A 17,996-nucleotide genomic window follows, 5' to 3' on the forward strand; every position below is an offset into this window, starting at 1 on the left:
AGGAGTAATTTTACAACTCTTCAGGCCAGCTACAGGCCTCCGATGCAGAGCTGCAAGTGACGGATATCGGTCATTTGCAGCCACTACTTTCAGCCTCCTGGTCGTTGCAATCGGATACGTAATATACCTCCCCCTTGGGGGGAGGGTTGAAATCAACCCGGGGCGAAATTTCAACCCGGGTCAAGCGCAATGCGTCATGTAAACGCGCCATTCACTTTGTGCACATGGCGGGTTGAAATCTGACCCGGGTCGAACTCAACCCGGGTTGAAACGCCTCATCTACGTCCAGGCTGAGGCTTGCAGGTGTTGCAGCCAGAATCAGGCGGACCGTCACGGGCAAACGCTGTACAAACAGCTCGCGCAGGACAGTCGGGTCTACTGCCCAAAAGCTGTTGCATGCGTCGGATCGCGGAGGACGCGACTTGGTCGGCTGTCCCCTGTCCCCGATGTCCGCTGTCGAGAGTAGCTCACGCAACCGTGCCTGATCGGACTTTTGGGTGCGTGTGGTGAGCGCCTCTTTCAGGACTTGGTACGGCTCCTCGGCTGGCGGCGCTAGGAGCAAGTCCCGAATCTCAGCGGCGTATTCAGGAGCAAGCGAACTAACGACGACATTGTACTTGGCCCGCGGGTTGGTGATGCGATGGTTGGCAAAATGCGCTTCTGCCTGTGCAAACATCTCTGCCAACACACCAGCCTAATTCTCTGCCAACACACCAGCCTAATTATACTGACCGCACTCCAGCTCCCTTCTACCCCTCTTTGATCCCCTTCGCTCAGCCTTAAAATCCGATTATCAGTTCACTCCATCTTCCTACGGTGCACTGCTTTTACTATTGTTTTGTCCTATCTCAATCTCAAATTCTCCAGATTATCGTTTGCAAAGCCGGTGCTTCCCTCTTGGATGCACATGTTTCTTTTCTCCTATGCATCGGCGCACAGGAGTAACGATGATTCCGAGACCTTTGGTCGGAGGAGTTACTTTTGCCCCGCCCCCACTTCCATCCAATATGCCACCGCCCCCGCTGTGCAGCATCTGATGGTACTGTGGTATTCAGTAAAAAAAAAAAAAAAAAAACCAAAGTTGCGGGTCGCCGGGCCAGTACTGCGGCAGTCGGAAGGTGATGGCAGACACCGGACGGTCCGGTGCGTCGTGTTGGTCGTTGCGGGCGAGTGGTTGGTTTTGGGCCGGGGCGGAGGAGCTAGCGGCAGCTGAAGCTCCAGAGGCGGAAGCGGAAGAACCATCGTCGCTGGACATATTGCACTTTACTCACGTCGGAGGTCACCAATTTAGTAGTCTAGATACAGTGCAACGAGTGTTAGTTTCCAAGATCTTTACAAGACTGGCGAACACTAAATGTCATGAAGAAAGTGAAGAGAAAGGAGGTTTATAGGAAAGAGATTGTGATAGAAGACTGTGCAATGAAGTTTGTTGTTTTGTTAGATATCTGACGTGTGCTGTTTGGAAGAAGTGTTTGGATGCAAACAGAACTTACAAGAGATGAGTAAAGACTACTTTTCTACAATAGCGTTGTAGGTGAGGAGTGCTTAAAACATCAAAAGATGTCGTAATGTATATTGGAACTATGCTAGCCAAACATTACATAATTATTATGGTAGCGAAGTACGTGTGGTAGGGGCTTGAAAGTGCTACGTCATGTTAAGTCCCGAAACGTTCAGTCAGCAGAGCACGAGGGTACAGTAATGGATAATGGTTATCATACGGAATTGCACACTTATTCTGAGAGAGAGAGAAAGAGTTCTCAGGTAATACACTGTAATCTAGCCTGAAACTAATCCCGTACTGGTCCGTAGGAAACTAGAAAGGCAGCAGCTTTTATAGCGAAGGTAGAGAACTAAGGTTGGTAAGACAAGGATTACGAAATCATCCTTCTACAAGTTCTAGAATAGTGGAGAAGGCAAACCTAGATCATCATTGCTATACATGTAGATGAAGTGAGCATTGCGTAACATAAACATAATGACTAAGCGAGGTGTTCTAGAAGGTGAGATATGCAATTTAGTCAGCAGCATTACTCATCAGGCATATTACTGTAAGGTATGGAACATTCCGGAATCAACGACGTGATTGACTAACTAAAAGGAAGTGGTAGAAGTACTAGTTCTAGAAGTGCTGACAACAAGGTTACAAGCATGGGAGATCTAATTATAGCTTATGACGAGGCTTACATTTACGTGCATGTACTACAGTACAGTAGTCGCAATCAAGTCATGTACATGTCATAATGTATGCATTTCTACCCTAACAGTCACAGCATAGCAACAATTTCAAATTCAAAAACTGGATCCACTTGGATCCAGTTTTTGTATGGATCCAAGCACATTTCAAGCGGTCTTACTCACAGCAAGGTGATGTAGCCAGTGAAACTGACTGATTTGGCTACTGGGGGCGGGGTTACAACTGGTGGCGAAATAAAAGTCACACCTGCATGCGACATGAGTGGGTTGCTATGCACCCACATACTGAGGCAATAGCAAAGTCACACCTTAGTGGATCCAAAAATAGAAATCTGATGTCAACTTACTACTCCCTGGCCGTTTTGACGTCATCACTTTCAAGCCCAAAACAATGTGGGCGAGAGCAGAGCCAGGGAGTACGACTCGTAGTACAATACGGGTATTGTACTACTCCCTGGGCGAGAGTATGGTGATCAGTGCTTGTGATGATGAGGAAAATAATATTTCCTCTGACATCATCATTAATTTTGTTTGCATGTACACGTCATATTATGACGTGTACATGCAAACAAATGATGATAATAATTATCATGATGCGAGAACGTCAGAGACGCTACATGTGTGTGTATGACAGTATGTGTGTATGCGTGAGTCAACAGCTTTGATCAGGGAGTCGTCAAATATTTGACGACTCCCTGGCTTTGATAAAGTAACTACAGTTATTGTGTGTACCATGGTTTACCCCTCTTGTTTTCTCATCATTGTGTGTTGCTTTTAAGGTGGCTCCTACCCCTCGGGTCCAAAATTTTTTGGTTGAAACGTGGCTACAAACGATTGTACTTTGTTCCGTTGGATATCTAGTGTACGGAGACAAATTTTTATCAAGTTCTACCGGCCGGTTTCACTCGGGGGAGGGGCCAAACATAGCATACTCACAATTGCCAATTTAGGCCAAAAAATACCGGAAAACCACTTTTTTGGCCGTAGCACTGGTAGTTTCCCCCTTTTTCTTGATGTCCAACATCAGGCCAGTAGTATACTTGCTAAATATCAGCATAAGCTGTAGAAGTGGGTAGAATTCTGCTAGAAGGTGACCTTTTTTCTCTTTTCGGAATCATCCCATTTCAGCGCACACGTCCCACATATTAGCCCCGCCCACAAGTATTTGACACTGGACTTGTCCTGTATTCGATGGTTATGCTATCATAACCTAATAATGGTACTGTGTAGCAAATTTGAGCAGGTTCTACCGAAGGTAACTCGTGAAATAAAACTTTGAAGTTTCAAACGATGCCATATTTCAAGAATCAGCACATTGCACTGGGACATTGTCCTACGCCTTAGAACCCCAGACTCCACCATATGACAGATACGTGTCTTACAATAATTGATTGCAACATCTTCCGAACATAGTAGTAGAGCTTTGGATCAAGTTTTAGCAGTTTCCACCGAAGCTAACTACCAAAATAGAACTTTGAAGTCGCCCACATACTAAATGCCATAGCTGAGCATGTGCATTGAGTGTATGGTCTAAAGGTTTTCACAACTAGCTCCAATGCGGCAGATACGTGTCTTACATTACTTGATTGCAACATCTTCAGAACATAGTAGTAGAGCTTTGGATCAAGTTTAGACACTGAGTTTCTACCGAAGCAAACTACCAAAATAGAACTTTGAAGTCGCCCACATACTAAATGCCATACATGTAGCTGAGCATGTGTATTGAGTGTACATGTATGCTCTAGTGTTTTTCAAAACTTTCTCCAACATGAAGCCGATAGTGATGTGGAATTTGTTGACTGCTTTGTCCAAAACATAGTGCTGAAGCAATGCACATTGGGCACTTTCTACTGGTAATGTAATTATTATATTATACAGTGTTTGCTGCCAACATAGCAAGAAATACTTCTATACTAAATGCGTATTCCACTGGGTATGGTCCAATGGCTTTTCACTTCACATCTAGTCACTCGTGCATTACTTGAATGCTTAGTCTCCGTGGTAATGAAGCTAAGAGCCACACTGGAGAAGTTTCTACTGAAGCTAACTATCAAAATTTCCAAGATGCTACTATTACATCAAGTAGCTGTGTGCAATGCCACTCTGTGGAACACAGTAAGCAAAATCGAGTCACTAAAACCCTATTTGCCAGATACAAGCTGTTGAGACTGATAGCAGCTGTATGATCTGATATGGATGGCGGTTCCACACTGACCAGCACATGTACACGCGCACAGGCAGAAGAACACACAAGTAATACACCTAACGTTACTTCGAAGTACACTGTGTACATCATGTAAATACAAGCGTATATACAAGCATCACTCCTGTTCTCCACAACCGGCAGTCCTGGGCCACTCCAGCTGGTCAGAGTGCAATAATTTCTGCAGCAGGCTTGCCTTGGAAAGCTACTCACAACTGCCATGGCTGCAATATAAGTATTACCAGCGCTTTTACAGTGCTACTTGTATTATATTATTGTCAATCCATTGTGGTGCATGGCACTCGTTTTCAACAACCGAGTTTATGTCATTAGTTGCATATCCAACGCCAGTAGAAAAAGAGGGGGTGGGGGCAAATTACCACGGTTCAACACTAGTCATACTGAACGGCGTTATGCCATGCCAGGCGCGCACACAAAACGCCCGCGTGAGCGCGCATGCATGTACACCGTGCACCCAGATGACACACATTGATGCGACTTTACATAGCCTGCACTGTCGTTCTATGTCATAGGAGTGAGTGCACACACATATAATATGTACATGTAGTTAGCCTAATTTTGCATACGTAATAAAATTGTATATGTATACACACATGTGCGTGCACATATAGATAAACTCAACGGCATACGCATGAGTGTGTGCCAGTAGGGCCACATGCCAATTATCGGATTAGTCTGTGAAAGTTGCACGGCACGACAAACTTTCGGACAGTCTAAAGATATGACACAATGAATGTGGAATACCCTCCAGTGTGTAAGACCATTTCATATCTATTTCGCAGCGTTTGTGATTTTCGGAGCGTCCCTGTTGATATTTGATGTCCTCACTTGGTTGATGACACAGTCACAAATTATCAAATTCACCTCCAATGCCATCCAATCTGCGTTCCGCGATACATGTACAGTGAACGGTGTTGAGGAAAGCCATGCAGCAATAAAACAGTCGAGACTCCCAAGCAGAGGATACAATTCAACAGCGTATTGAAGTACCGTGGAATTGTTCTAAACAATTTTCAAGACACAATTACAAAATTTGAAGTGCGTCTTGAAACGTGTTTGAAGTGCTTCGATGTATTTACCTTCGATCTCCCTGAATCGATCCATCCACAGCTACCTGACGAGTTTGCCAGTCAGTGCGGGAGATGATCGAGCAAGTAAGTTATAATATTTGAAGGTCGCGAGATGTCAGTGGCACTGGCAGGAAATCTACACAAGCGTGTTCTGAAATAATTTTCCAATACTCAGGCATGATTCAAGAGCGGACTTTGATTTCTCCCTTCTTATGGTACGAGCACCAGTCGACATTGCATTCTTGGATAATCTTCTGCGAGTCTGGCTGCCTTCCTCTTTCATAGAAAGAACGAGTGAAGAGGGACACTAGCAGCAGGTTCTAGCTAGGTCGCCAGAATTGCAGAAAATAAAAGCCGAGAAGACGTTCAACAACGATTGATCGCACAAAAATCATCGCTACCGAAAAATTTACTGAAAATCTACACTTTTCAAACGATGCGCGCAGAGAGGGTGCACCGGTGACTCACTGAGTACTACAGCCAGACCTCGCTTAACCGCACACATCCGTTTTCCACAAAAAATATCCGGATAGGCGAGGGAACCGGATAATCGAACACTGGTTATGCTGGATGCACTCTGAAAACTGTAAATCTGTAACCAGCTACAGTGTATGCATATAATATTATGTTCTTCCGGATGGCGAGGGATCCGGATAAAAGAGGACCGGATAAGCGAGGTCTGACTGTACTAGTACTACAGTCCATTCATTTAGAAAAGCGATCCTGTCAGCTTTTCTATTAGGCCACCCTTTCTTTTTTCGTTGTTTAAGGTGGCAGTCTGGGTTCAGAGGGTCAAAAAACAAAGTTTCGATTTTCTGTATTTTTTCACTGGCAGCGTCTTGTGTATGGTCCAAAGGGTTTATCCTGAAAATTTGAGCGTAATCGGGTGCTTCCTTCCGGAGATATAGCCGCGCAAAGTCTGCACAATTGTTTTTGAAATACTGAAATATCAGCAAATTTCTACAAAATTTAGGTTTGCACACTATTCCGATTTTTACCGTCAATCTTTGAGCGATTTCATTAAAATTTTCTGGAGCGACTCCTGGTACTCCTCTGCGCTGCAGACTGACAGCCGCGCACGATGTTTGTCACCATGGCAACCAAGATAACTTTTGCGCATGCGCAAATTCAAAAAAATTCAAATTTCGACTCTCATGATCTCAGCTGATCGCTCTGCTGTTGAAACTAGTTTCTTTTGGAGTAATTGTTTTGGAGTAATTGTTTCTTGGAGCTAACCCCTTCGTTGGCTACTATGGGGAAGTCTAGAGCCAAGGGAAAGCCCGGACGATCTAAGAAAAGGAAAAGAACGTTCTATGGAGTGTCTCAGGCGCCGAAGGCTCCCTCTGGTGAGCCTTCGCCTGCAGAACAAATTCCTGACTTGCCACTGTCTGATGACGACCTTGAAGTGCCAGCTGAAGCCACGTCTTCAAACAGCGATAGTGATGGAAGTGGCGGTGAAGTCGACAGCAGTTCCTCCGACAGTGACTTGGATGAAGAGTGTGAGGAAGGGGCGCATGGATTTCGCCTGATTGATCTCGAGTGCCTTCAGCAGCTTTTGTCAGCTGCAGTTTGTTGCAGTGGCTGTAATGGCGCAGTCACGATCAGCGAATCGCAACGGGGAGGCCTTGCATCATGCCTGGAGCTTTCCTGTGTTAACTGCGGCGACATAGCAAGCGAATTTATGTCCAAGAAGTTCAATCGGGTCTGGGAGGTGAACAGACGAGCAGTATTCGGAATGCGACTGATTGGCCGTGGACGTCAATCAATGGTAAAGCTGGCGGGTGCACTGAATATGCCATCACCTATGAGTCGGTCGACATTTTACAGCCATGCTAAAGGCCTGCATTCCGCGTCCAAGAGCGTCGCTGAGCGTAGCATGACTGAGGCAGCTGAGAAAGCAGTGTCCGCAGCAGATGGGGGTAGCGATATCGCTGCTTCCTATGACGGTACCTGGATGCGCCGAGGATTCGCATCGCTCTTCGGAGCCTTCACTATAATTGCATATGATGTCGGCAAAGTGGTGGACTGCGAAGTGCTTTCAAAGTTTTGCCACAAGTGCACGCACTTGGCGTCTAGAAAAGAGAAGGGAGAGCTAACCAAAGATGACTATGATCGACAGATTGCCGAACACGATTGCTCAGTCAACACCACTGTATCAGCTCCTGCCATGGAGAGTGCAGCCGCCAAGACTCTGTGGGCCAGGTCCTTTGAGAGCCGCAAGCTGAGGTACACCACCTACATTGGTGATGGAGATACCAAGAGTTTTAAGGCTGTGCGTGACGCTTGTCCGTATGGGCCCGAGGTGCCTGTAGTCAAGGAGGAATGTGTCGGCCACGTTCAAAAACGCATCGGTACCAGCCTAAGAAAGCTGAAGAAAAACCTTGCGGGCAAGAAGCTTGCTGATGGGCGCACTATAGGCGGACGTGGTCGCCTCACGGATGCCATGATCGACAAGCTGCAAGCCTACTATGGCATGGCTGTGCGGAACAACAGCGGAGACTTGCAAGCCATGGCCAGGGCCATATGGGCATCCCTCATGCATCGTGCATCCAGCGACAGTAAACCTCAGCACCAGTATTGTCCGCCTGGAATTAACAGCTGGTGTAGATGGCAGCAGCAACAGGCAGGTGGTGATGTCTACGCCCACCACAATATCCTGCCAGAGGCAGTATGGAAGGAACTGAAGCCGGTCTACATTCGGTTGTCCGACCGGAGTTTGCTCGAGCGCTGCCAGAAGGGTGCTACGCAGAATCGCAACGAAGCGTTCAATGGACTCGTGTGGCAGTTGTGTCCAAAGACAGGCTTTGCATCCGCTCCCACTGTCCAGATGTGCGTCTACCTGGCCGTGGCCTGGTTCAATGATGGAGGTGTGGCAGTGAAACGCGTTCTGGACGAGATGGGCCTCCCTACTGGACACCATACGACACGTCTCATCAAGCTGCTAGACCGTGAGAGACAGGCACATGCTGCCAGAAAGAAGTCAGAAGAAGGGAAGAGGTCACGAAAGAAGCGAAGGAGGATCAGGAAGGGCATCCAGGATGAGCAGCAAGAGGAAGAAGGTTTGACATATGAAGCTGGTGGCTTCGACTAAGTTCTAGTAAGTTCTAGTTGGACAGACATACCTCCATCTGTACTTGCACAGAGCACTTTTTTCTCCATTTTCCACTGAGTCCCGTACCTCTTAGACAGCGTAGCGAAGAACCTGTAAGTCACAGACCCCATAAACCATACATTTTTGGAAACTGTGAGCATTTATCAAGGTGCTAAGTGTCATGGATTTTTATATTTGTCTAGTAGCTTTGAGTAAAGTGCTACTGATCGAGGACCTAAATTTTGCGCGATTGCATGATTTTTGTTTGACAGCTTGAGTACTTTGTTCTGAATATGATTTCAAAATTCCGCTCCACTTAGCACCTAGGTATATGTGAAGGAAATCCTGTGGAGCACTCAGTTTCTACCCAGCTTCTTTCTGCGTTTGCATATTGCGTCTAAGGTATTGGTGGTACGGCATAATCGCAGATTTGACTATTGTGTCTGCGGATTCCCATGTGTGAGCTTGATTTATACTTCATTGGACTTAGTGAAATACACTGGGTATGTGGTCAAGATTTGAGCAAAATTCATCAATTATTATGGAAGTTACGGCTGTGTTCATGCGGTCGGGCCGCGAACCCAGACTGCCACCTTAACGTCCGCGCCCGCGTACCTTTTTGCCTCCGACCGGAAAAAAAAACAAGAAAGTAGTAGTACCAATAATATGCGAAGTTGTAAATACATGATTGTGTAGTTTCACAGTGTGCCGATCATGACCTTAAACTTATAATCTTGCCTCCCGGGCATGCCTTTGTCTTGTGTTCTTTTTCTTTTTTTGTTGGCTTTTAAATATCGTACAGTGTGTGTCCTAGTAAAAATCCAGATGTAATGAATTCATGACATGCTAACTCCATGCTATGTACCTGTTTTGTTGGATTCATCAGGCATGTTATTATTATTATTATTATTATTATTAACTTTTATTTTACTAGGGTGTTTCCCACAGACCTATGGTCTTCTTACGGGAGCCCCTAGGAAGGTTATGCATGAGCGAATAAATGAGCGGTAATCGGTACAAGTACGAACAGTGGAAGGCAGCATATTCCACCGGTCAGCAGCGAGATAGCCAATCCGAGAAAAGCCAGCCGTACTCTGTGCTGGGGGTAATGCCAAAGAAAAAGACACCTGGGATCTCGTAGTGGCAGTGGTGTGAGAGCTACAGCAGCGGCTGGTAAAGATTTCTTGAAGCAAAGAGCTGCATGTTCCGCTATGGATGCACCGGAACAAAAGAATGAACAATTTCAAATTGACGCGCACCGAAATATGATAAAGGCTGTAAAGGCTAAGAATGTGTGAAGCACTGGTAAACTTATCAAAACCAAATACTATTCTGAGGGATCTATTGAACAAACGGACATACTTATCATAGTTCATAGAACTTAGGGAATGGATATAAGCGCTGCTTGCATACTCCAAGGTTGACTGAATGACACTTAAATAGAAGGTACGCCGAGCATGGTATGGCAGAAGATGGCGGGATAAGCGGTACGCACCAAGTTTCCTGTTGACAGAGCCTACAAGGTTGTCTATTTGTGGGCCAAAAGTCAAGTTTTCGTCAAGTACAATACCCAAGTAGCGAGCAGACTGCGTGCGGGGAACATGGACACCATCAATGGTGACATAGGCAGACATCGGGACATCGGTGGTCTTGCGGTGGAGCAGTATGAACTTCGTTTTAGCCGGATTTAATTTCATTCGCTTTCCTTTCAGATAATCCGATAACTTAATAAGATCGCCGTTCAATTTGTCCACGACTTCTTCAGTAGTGTCACCAGCTGCATACATGTTGACGTCGTCAGCGAACTGAAGTACAGATGAGGCACTCACACATCCAGGAAGGCCTCTTACGTAAATGCTGAATAGCACTGGGCCCAACACAGACCCCTGCGGCACTCCTTGGCTGCACGATGCACGAATCAGATTGTCCGGCGCTATGAGCTGCTGTGTCCTGTCACTCAGGTAATCTTTGAACCATGCCAAAGCCGCATCACCAACTCCACAATTAAAAAGTTCGTTCAGTAGCAGCTGATGGTTGACGCTGTGCTCCAATGTACCATCAAAGAGTGTTGTTCTATGCCTGCAAGTGCCGTTAGACCCAGAAATATTGTATATATCACATGCTTTACTGGTCAAAATGTTTGATTGGGGTTTCCAGTTTTTGGAATGGGCTTTTTTTTTTTCGCCCTCCCGCGTACCTTTTCGCGAAAAAAAGGACGTTAAACAATGATGTGGTAACAAAGGGTGGCCTTACTGTAAAAGCAGAAATTTTCGGTGGTGTTTTATTTTCGGTAACTTCGGTGCCGACAATTTTTACCGAAAATAAAACGCACCGAAATTGTCGGTACACCCGATACTGTATACATGTAGTACTAGTACACTTACCTGGAAAATGGGTTTTACCGAAAATTTCCCGCTACCGAACCGCCGATTTTGGCGAATACCGAAAATATTACACCACCGAAAATTTCTGCTTTTACAGTATTGTGTTCACATGGCAAGAAAAACGACACCGCTATGCTACGTAAGTTTCTACGTAAGGTGCTCGGTATTTCACTTAGGCTACGTAAGTCTCTACGTAAGGTGCTCGGTATAGATCTACCAACGGTTGGTAGCCGCGTGCTGTGCACGTGCACGGCAGACATTGTGTTGCATGCAGTGCAGTCCGTGTTCGGATGTGCATGCGCGAGGATTACTTCCTCCTTTAGAACTGCTTCTTGTATGAGCTGTTTCGGATATTTCGTCTCCTAGATCCTGGCCTTGCGGATAGAGTTTAATAAAGTGATGGGCCGCAGACTGGTTACAGGACCCTTGGGCTTGTTAGGCTTAGCGAGAGGTATGAGTATTCCTGGTCCAATAGCCGTCGATAAATTGGCACCCTGCGAGAGCGCAGCGTTGACGAAATTTGCTATGACCGGCGCTAGCACCTCGGATCCATATTTCAGGAGCTCTGCTGGGATTTTATCTGGACCACAGGCCTTCCCGTTTCGCAGGCGCTTGAGGGCAGTGGCGACTTCAGATTCGGAGATGGGAGTGGCGAGGGAGTATGGTGATGGCGGTGGTATTTCACCTGCTGTTTTGGCACTGAATTGTGAGGAGAAGTGATCTCGAACTCGACTGGCCTTGTCTGTGGCATGAGCAAGAATACATCCATCAGCTCGCTCGACAATCAATGGTGATCGTTGTCCACTACCACTCTTTAGCTGCGCTGCTGCAGTAAACATCTGAGCAGATGTAGGTGCCTTTTCAACCCGCTCTGCAATCCTATCCAGGCGTTCCATGGCATCGCTGCGCTGAATATTTCTGATCTGGTGCATGATGCAGTTCCGTTCCCTCTTTAGCTCTTCTGGATTGTGATGGCCTGATTGCTGAAGTAATCTGATTTCCCGTTGGCGCCGTGAGAGGGTTTCAACCTCTGGATTAGGTACACAAACCCTGCGTGAACCGCTTCTGTGCATGCGTCCAAGAGTGCTCTCTGCCACGTCCATGACCGCTTGCGCTGTTGAGTCCCAGGTACTGATCACGGAGCCACTGTCAGATGACCCACAAAATGCAGGTTGTTCACGCAGTTTCTGGCAGAGGCTGGACTGATATTCCTTACGGACGTCAGCGTTTTCTAGTCTCTGGATTGCGATGGGAGCAGCGGCCTTGCCTGCTGCGGCAATGTGTACACGGTATAGACCAGTCAGTTCCATGTCCGCAATGACTATTTTATGATCGCTGAATGTCTCGGTTCCAGCATACGAACGAGCTCTCACAACTAGTGGCTTGTAGCGCTTTGGGATCATGATGTAGTCAATCATGTTGTGGATCATTTTCCTGAGGCCATCAGGGGATGCCATGCATCCAGTCCATGTGGTTCTATAGCGCATTGAGTAGCGGAAGAGCGTATTAGCCAACACCAGATGATGCATGTTAGCCCACTCTACCAGCGCTTGACCATTGTCATTTCTTACACCTTTGCCATATTGACCCACACACGCTGCTTCACCTGCTCCGACCTTGCTGTTAAAATCACCAAGCCCAATCACGAGTGTTCTTCCACTGCACTTGTTCCAGGCTGTGGACAAGGCATCATAGAACCTTTCACGAACCTCAGGATTACTCTGCGCTGCTGGGTTTGTGGGGCCATATGCCACGACGAAACGAACAGGTAAGGTATTGCCCTTGCCTTGCGGAATGGAGAGGTCGACAGTTCCGACTCGGTCGGAAATTTTTTTGAATGTTGATACAAATTTGTTGAGCATGTTCGATATGACAAATCCATTACCTCCATGCCGGCCCTCTGCTTGACCGAAGCTGACAAACCGATGCGAATCACCGAGAGGCTTATCGACGGTCGTTGTCATCTTGAGCTCCTGAAGTCCGCAGAAATCAATACGATAGGCGTCCATGTCACGAGCTAGTTGCTGTTGCTTCGACGCAGAACAAAGTCCGCGCACGTTGAACGTGGCGAAACGAAACCCCCGGGGTAGCATTTTTCAGAAGAGTTATTGAAAGTTATTGAAACGTTAGATGTCACAAGCTTTGACAGTCAGGTAAGAAGGACACTGGCCACAAGTCTGGTTGCTCAGCTGAATAAGCTGGGTGTGCCAATGAAGACCATGGAAGACCTTTCCAGGTGCCGACAGCAAGCAGCAGACAAGACAGACTGGAGGAAACTGTGCAGCTCGACACCCGGCGAGAAATCGGTATCAGCAGCTACTACACCTAGCTGATGATGCTCACAAGACAGAAGCGGAAAAAACACTGAATTTCTTTATTTAGTGCTCTACTACGCGAAATGTGCTATTATTATTATTATTATTAGATCCTGGCCTGGCTTATTTCGTTTCGGCGCTGCTGAGACCTCCTTTCGCGGAATATTACTCAATATCGACAGGTGAGTTGACCAGTTACCTTTGATTCTTTTGCTTGTGTTGACTCTTTCATTTACGAAAAGTGTGCTCATTTTCGGCGGAATGCAATAAATAATGGAAAAGCTGGCAGGATCTCTTTTCTAAATTTAGCTTTTCCGCTGCCGAGGCCCCCTTTTACGGAATACTCGATGACAGGTGATCTCTGAGTTGACCGGTTTCCTTCGATTCATTTGCTTATGCTCACCCTTTCATTTACGGAAACGTGTGCTGATTTTATTCGGATTTAGATCCATTTTTATCTCTTTGCCCTTGTCTACAGTGTGCGAAGAACGCGAGTTCACCTTCTTGACGGTAAGGCTTATGTTAGATGTGTTGTCGAAATACTCATATTCATTGTACATTGGTACGTTACAAGTAAGGCACTGGTCAGTGGCATACTATCGTTGGCAGTTCCCAATCTGGAGGGAAAGGTTCAAGGACCCATTGACCGAGTTTGCAAAATAAATTCGCATATCAGGGAAAATCTCCATTGTGGAGAGGTTCAGTAAACTTGTATGATTAGATTTGTTTACTCGAGTCTGGGCTGTTTGATTTATTATTTGTGAGTTCCGCCGAGATTGCACTGCCCCAAATGAAGTTTCGTGCCGCCAAGGCAAGAATTACGATCTGCAATCTGTTTGTAGTACCTGCAAGAATGTGCTGTACATGTATCGTACTTTCTCTGTTGCTGTTTCAGTTGCCGTCATGTTGCTAAAGAAACGTTCAGTAGAGAGGTTCTGCAAAACGAAAATTCGAACGAAGTTTCGCGACAGTCATTGCGAAAGTGTGTACGATTTTTTGCACAAACTTTGCGTTCTGCACGTTTTCGTAGTTTGCGCGGGCCAAGTGCACGTACGCCATGACCCGATCTCACGAAAGTGTGTACGACTGTTCATTTCGCGTTCCCTGCAAGTTTCGCGTCCAAAGTTGCGAAGTTTCGCACTTCAGGACGTGGAACGACTGTTTGTACGCATTTTCGTTTTGCAGAACCTCTCTAGTGACTCATTTGTTTCATACGAGACGAGTCAATGAGTTGGTGTGGCTTAGAATCTTTCGCTGTAGAAGAAATCTATTCGTATGTCTATTGGAGAAATAATTGTATTCACTGGTTATAGAATGGGTTAAGACAAACTCACAGAATAAATACCATCGGTCCCTTGGTGTTCGTCCCAAAGAGGTTCCAGGGTTCGCAGCGAAGTTTGGAAGTCTGGAAAAAGTTTGGATTTTATAATTCACTTTTCCAGGTCTGGAAAAAGTTTTGAAAAGGCACTCCTTTTGGAATAGTTTGGAAAAAGTTTGGAATTTCGAGTTTTTGGCCGTGGATGTGCTGCACTCCTGCAGTGCAAGTGGCCGTTTTGACTACCGCGATAGAAGACGCGCTGGCGATGTGTGGTGTTCACTGATGTACGAGTCTCGTCCAGTCATTTCAGTGCAGCTCAAGCACGGCCGGTGATGACTTTTATTTGGCCGTTTTTCGTTACTGGCGCTCGACTTTGATTCTTTGAAGTCGGGACAGCAGGATGGCGAGGTCCTTTCGCACTCAGATGAGTTTGCTGGCGAGGATGAAGCCGTCTTTTGCGCTGAGACGAACACCAGCTATGTAAATGTTTCATTGGAACCCCTTCTGGAGGCGGATTTGAACTTACGGAGGAGAACTCTCGTCGTATGAATTCCCCTGCTATTTTCGGGGGCTCTAGCTGCTGAAGGCGATACCATTGCAATGCACCTTGGTGAATTTGTTGATGGTAGTGGTACCAGGGAGGATTTTACTACTCCCTGGTTGTACTCGTAGTGGAGAATACAGTCCTGCAGAAGAGATTCATAATTTATTTTTCCTGCACGAGTGGGTTTGGAAATTCTTAAAATTGGTTTGGAAAAAGTTTGGAAAAAGTTTGGAATTTTGTGTGCTTGGTTGGCTGCGAACCCTGAGGTTCGACTGTTCATACTCACCAAAAAATGTGTACGATTCTATTATTATGGAGTGCCTTGTTTATCTCTCAGTACCTCCAAGCATAGCCTTGCCCCTTTTATCCTCAGGATCAGTGTAGTTGTTGGAACGAGGTGTCGGACTCAGCAATTTATTTGTTTACATTTTAATACATGTTTATTGTTCCTCCTTTGCTGTGTTGTTTTAGAAAATCGTGGACTAACAGTTCGAAGTCATTGAACTACTTCCAAAAGTTGTATCGACATCAACAGGGTTACGATTTCAGTGCAATATGGTGCAGGATGACCTTATCACGATAACCCATGATTATAAACCATTATAAACACAGAATCAACAAAAACATCTGCGACACGCACCTGGTTACATTTCTCAAATAAATCTGATCGAGGGTGGGGAAATCTGAAATATCTGAAAGGCAAGACAATTTTATGACAGAGTCATGAAATTCTGCTACAGCAACATGCACAGAATGACCTCCGTATAAAAAAGGTATCACCACGGTCCACCACTATTCACATGTATCCCCGCAGAAGAACATGCTAGTCCCATTTTCTGCAAGAAAAGGCTTGCACACATCAATGCGTATAATACGGTATTGATATGATGTGAAGGCCATCATTTACATATTGATAGCGCATTTCATTGATTGGTGACAGAAAAAACAGAAGAAATTATAGCAATAAAAACTGCTTTATGGCAGTTTTCTAAAAAAAGTTATTGTGTTCTTAGATGACCTTTTCTCCTCGTGATCCTCTTTCCTATGCATGCATGTTGCCAATTGTTGGTGGAGTACAAGTCTAGTGTTGAAAGCAGCATTTCAAGTGTTGTGATTATTGTGAGGTTTTGTGTGAAATTTTAATTTTCAGCTATCACATTTCGTTAATTTCTTACTTTTTAGACGGGGTCCATTGACAAGAACACAATAACTTTTTTTAGAAAACTGCCATAAGGCCAAACTAAAGAAGGTGTGTGGTTCGACTCACCCGACCGACCATACAATTTCAGCCCGACCGTAACTTTTTTTCGGCGGGCTGTCGTGTGACTGACGTACGTGGACTGAACACGTCCACGTCTACGTGCTGTGCGGCGTGAGTCTGCGGACGCAGGCGGCTCCTTTTGGACTTGACTTGTAGTTGTACTGCAGTGCAGTGCAGTGAGTGGTACGACTGCTGCCTTGTGCTGGTAGTAGAGTCTACTCGATACGCGTATACAGTGTATTTACATGTACTAAAAAATATATTTAAAAAAAAATCCGCCCGCCCGCCCGTAAAAAAAATGTCCATGTTAGTCGAACCACACACCTTCTTTAGTTTGGCCTAAAGCAGTTTTTATTGCTATAATAAAAAGATGGGTCCTGGCTCTGGCGAGCTCCCGTATTTGGCGATTTTTCGTGATTTCATCGTACACAGTGCAGTGCTGCGAACTTTGAAATTTGAAAAAGGGTCCAAAAAGGGTGCCTGAACTGGGGTTCGAACCGCAGAATGCACTGTTGCAGGCGGGGTCAAACGGCCTGGATTTTGATGGTTTTTCCCAATTCAGTGCTTTTGGGGCAAAACCTGGCCGAAATCCTATTCTTGCTATGGCTTGCTTTTTGGACAAAAGAACTTCAGAAACATAATTGGAAGAGGATTCCATAATTATGGGATAGCAGAAAAAAATTCTAAAAAAACTCAACGTTTGACCCATTTATGGCCAAAAGCTAGAAGTTCATTTTTTTCTGAATGGACTGTAGTACTAGTACTAGTGTACGCGAGTGTGCATGGTGTCATGTAGCCGCCAAGGCGATCGGGGTTTCCCCTCTTGACGATGCATCGAGTCCACATGTACTAGTACATGTTTGTGTTACAATTTTTTTGAAAATGTTCCACAAAGAAGGATGTGATCGTGACACTAATAGGAACGTTTTTGCTAGGCTTGGACCATGGTGTACCGCTTTGCCTGTCGTTGCGGCAAGGCTGCATCACGCAGCACTTATGCAGTGTTTAGGAGTGCGGGCACCATCGCGAACAGTCCTGCAAGTTGTGGCGATAAGGAGTATAATACAGTCATCGTAGGAGCAGGTAAATGCCATTAGCCAGTCATGATGTGCGATTAATTACTAGTACCCAATTTGTTTAGTTAGCTTGACTTGGAACAGTCAACTGGTAGAGTTACTCGTTGGGGTGAAAAAACTGACCCTATTCCCTATCGACTAAAATTCAATCTTATCGACTGACATAATCATTGCCCCACGCGTGAACACATACACAGCATATTTACACATACCCATATTTACACATGCCCATGCACATGCGTTTTCACTCACCCACAAATAACACAACCACACTACATGTACACAGTTAGATCGGACGCCGTAGAGAGAGAACTTTACCGTAGCCTATTAGTCCGTGATCGTTTGGTGGGATCCAGAACCAGATCCATAGGATCGACTGGATCTGCAGTGATCGATTGGTTGGATCCTGATCCAGATCCTTCGGATTTGGATCTGAGCAACCCTGCCCCGGGGAAAATCGCGGAAAAAAATCGCAAAAACGCGGGGGAAAACGCGGCATAATATGGCATAATTTGCG

The 17,996-nt window shown here is 45.7% G+C and overlaps 3 protein-coding genes and 1 long non-coding RNA gene across 4 annotated transcripts in view; 2 read left to right on the forward strand and 2 right to left on the reverse strand.

Moving 5' to 3' along the window:
• Positions 1-211: 211 nt before the first annotated feature.
• On the reverse strand, positions 212-676 carry LOC135806829 (uncharacterized). The gene has a single exon (XM_065321022.1). The coding sequence runs from the start codon at positions 674-676 to the stop codon at positions 212-214; it is 465 nt and encodes a 154-aa protein (XP_065177094.1).
• Positions 677-11,327: 10,651 nt separating this feature from the next.
• On the reverse strand, positions 11,328-13,058 carry LOC135806841 (uncharacterized). The gene has a single exon (XM_065321030.1). It carries the CDS (start codon positions 13,056-13,058, stop codon positions 11,328-11,330), a length of 1,731 nt encoding a protein of 576 aa, XP_065177102.1.
• Positions 13,059-13,396: 338 nt separating this feature from the next.
• LOC135807095 (uncharacterized) lies at positions 13,397-15,920 on the forward strand. The gene is made up of 3 exons (XR_010551453.1): positions 13,397-13,462; positions 13,759-13,790; positions 15,614-15,920. It is a non-coding gene; the product is annotated as an uncharacterized LOC135807095 (long non-coding RNA).
• Positions 15,921-17,295: 1,375 nt separating this feature from the next.
• LOC135805283 (pyridine nucleotide-disulfide oxidoreductase domain-containing protein 2-like) overlaps positions 17,296-17,996 on the forward strand; it is a 28,320-nt gene continuing 27,619 nt past the window's right edge. The window contains exon 1 of the mRNA XM_065319302.1: positions 17,296-17,486. Coding sequence (XP_065175374.1) covers positions 17,348-17,486 — 139 coding nt within the window. The 5' untranslated portion in view covers positions 17,296-17,347. The remainder of the gene's footprint in view (positions 17,487-17,996) is intronic.

This window comes from Sycon ciliatum, chromosome 1, assembly GCF_964019385.1.
Source record: "Sycon ciliatum chromosome 1, ocSycCili1.1, whole genome shotgun sequence".
In the NCBI taxonomy this organism is placed as follows: domain Eukaryota; kingdom Metazoa; phylum Porifera; class Calcarea; order Leucosolenida; family Sycettidae; genus Sycon; species Sycon ciliatum.

Coding starts and splice junctions, on each gene's coding strand:
- LOC135806829 (XM_065321022.1), bottom strand. CDS start 676: ATGTTTGCACAGGCAGAAGCGCATTTTGCCAACCATCGCATCACCAAC.
- LOC135806841 (XM_065321030.1), bottom strand. CDS start 13,058: ATGCTACCCCGGGGGTTTCGTTTCGCCACGTTCAACGTGCGCGGACTT.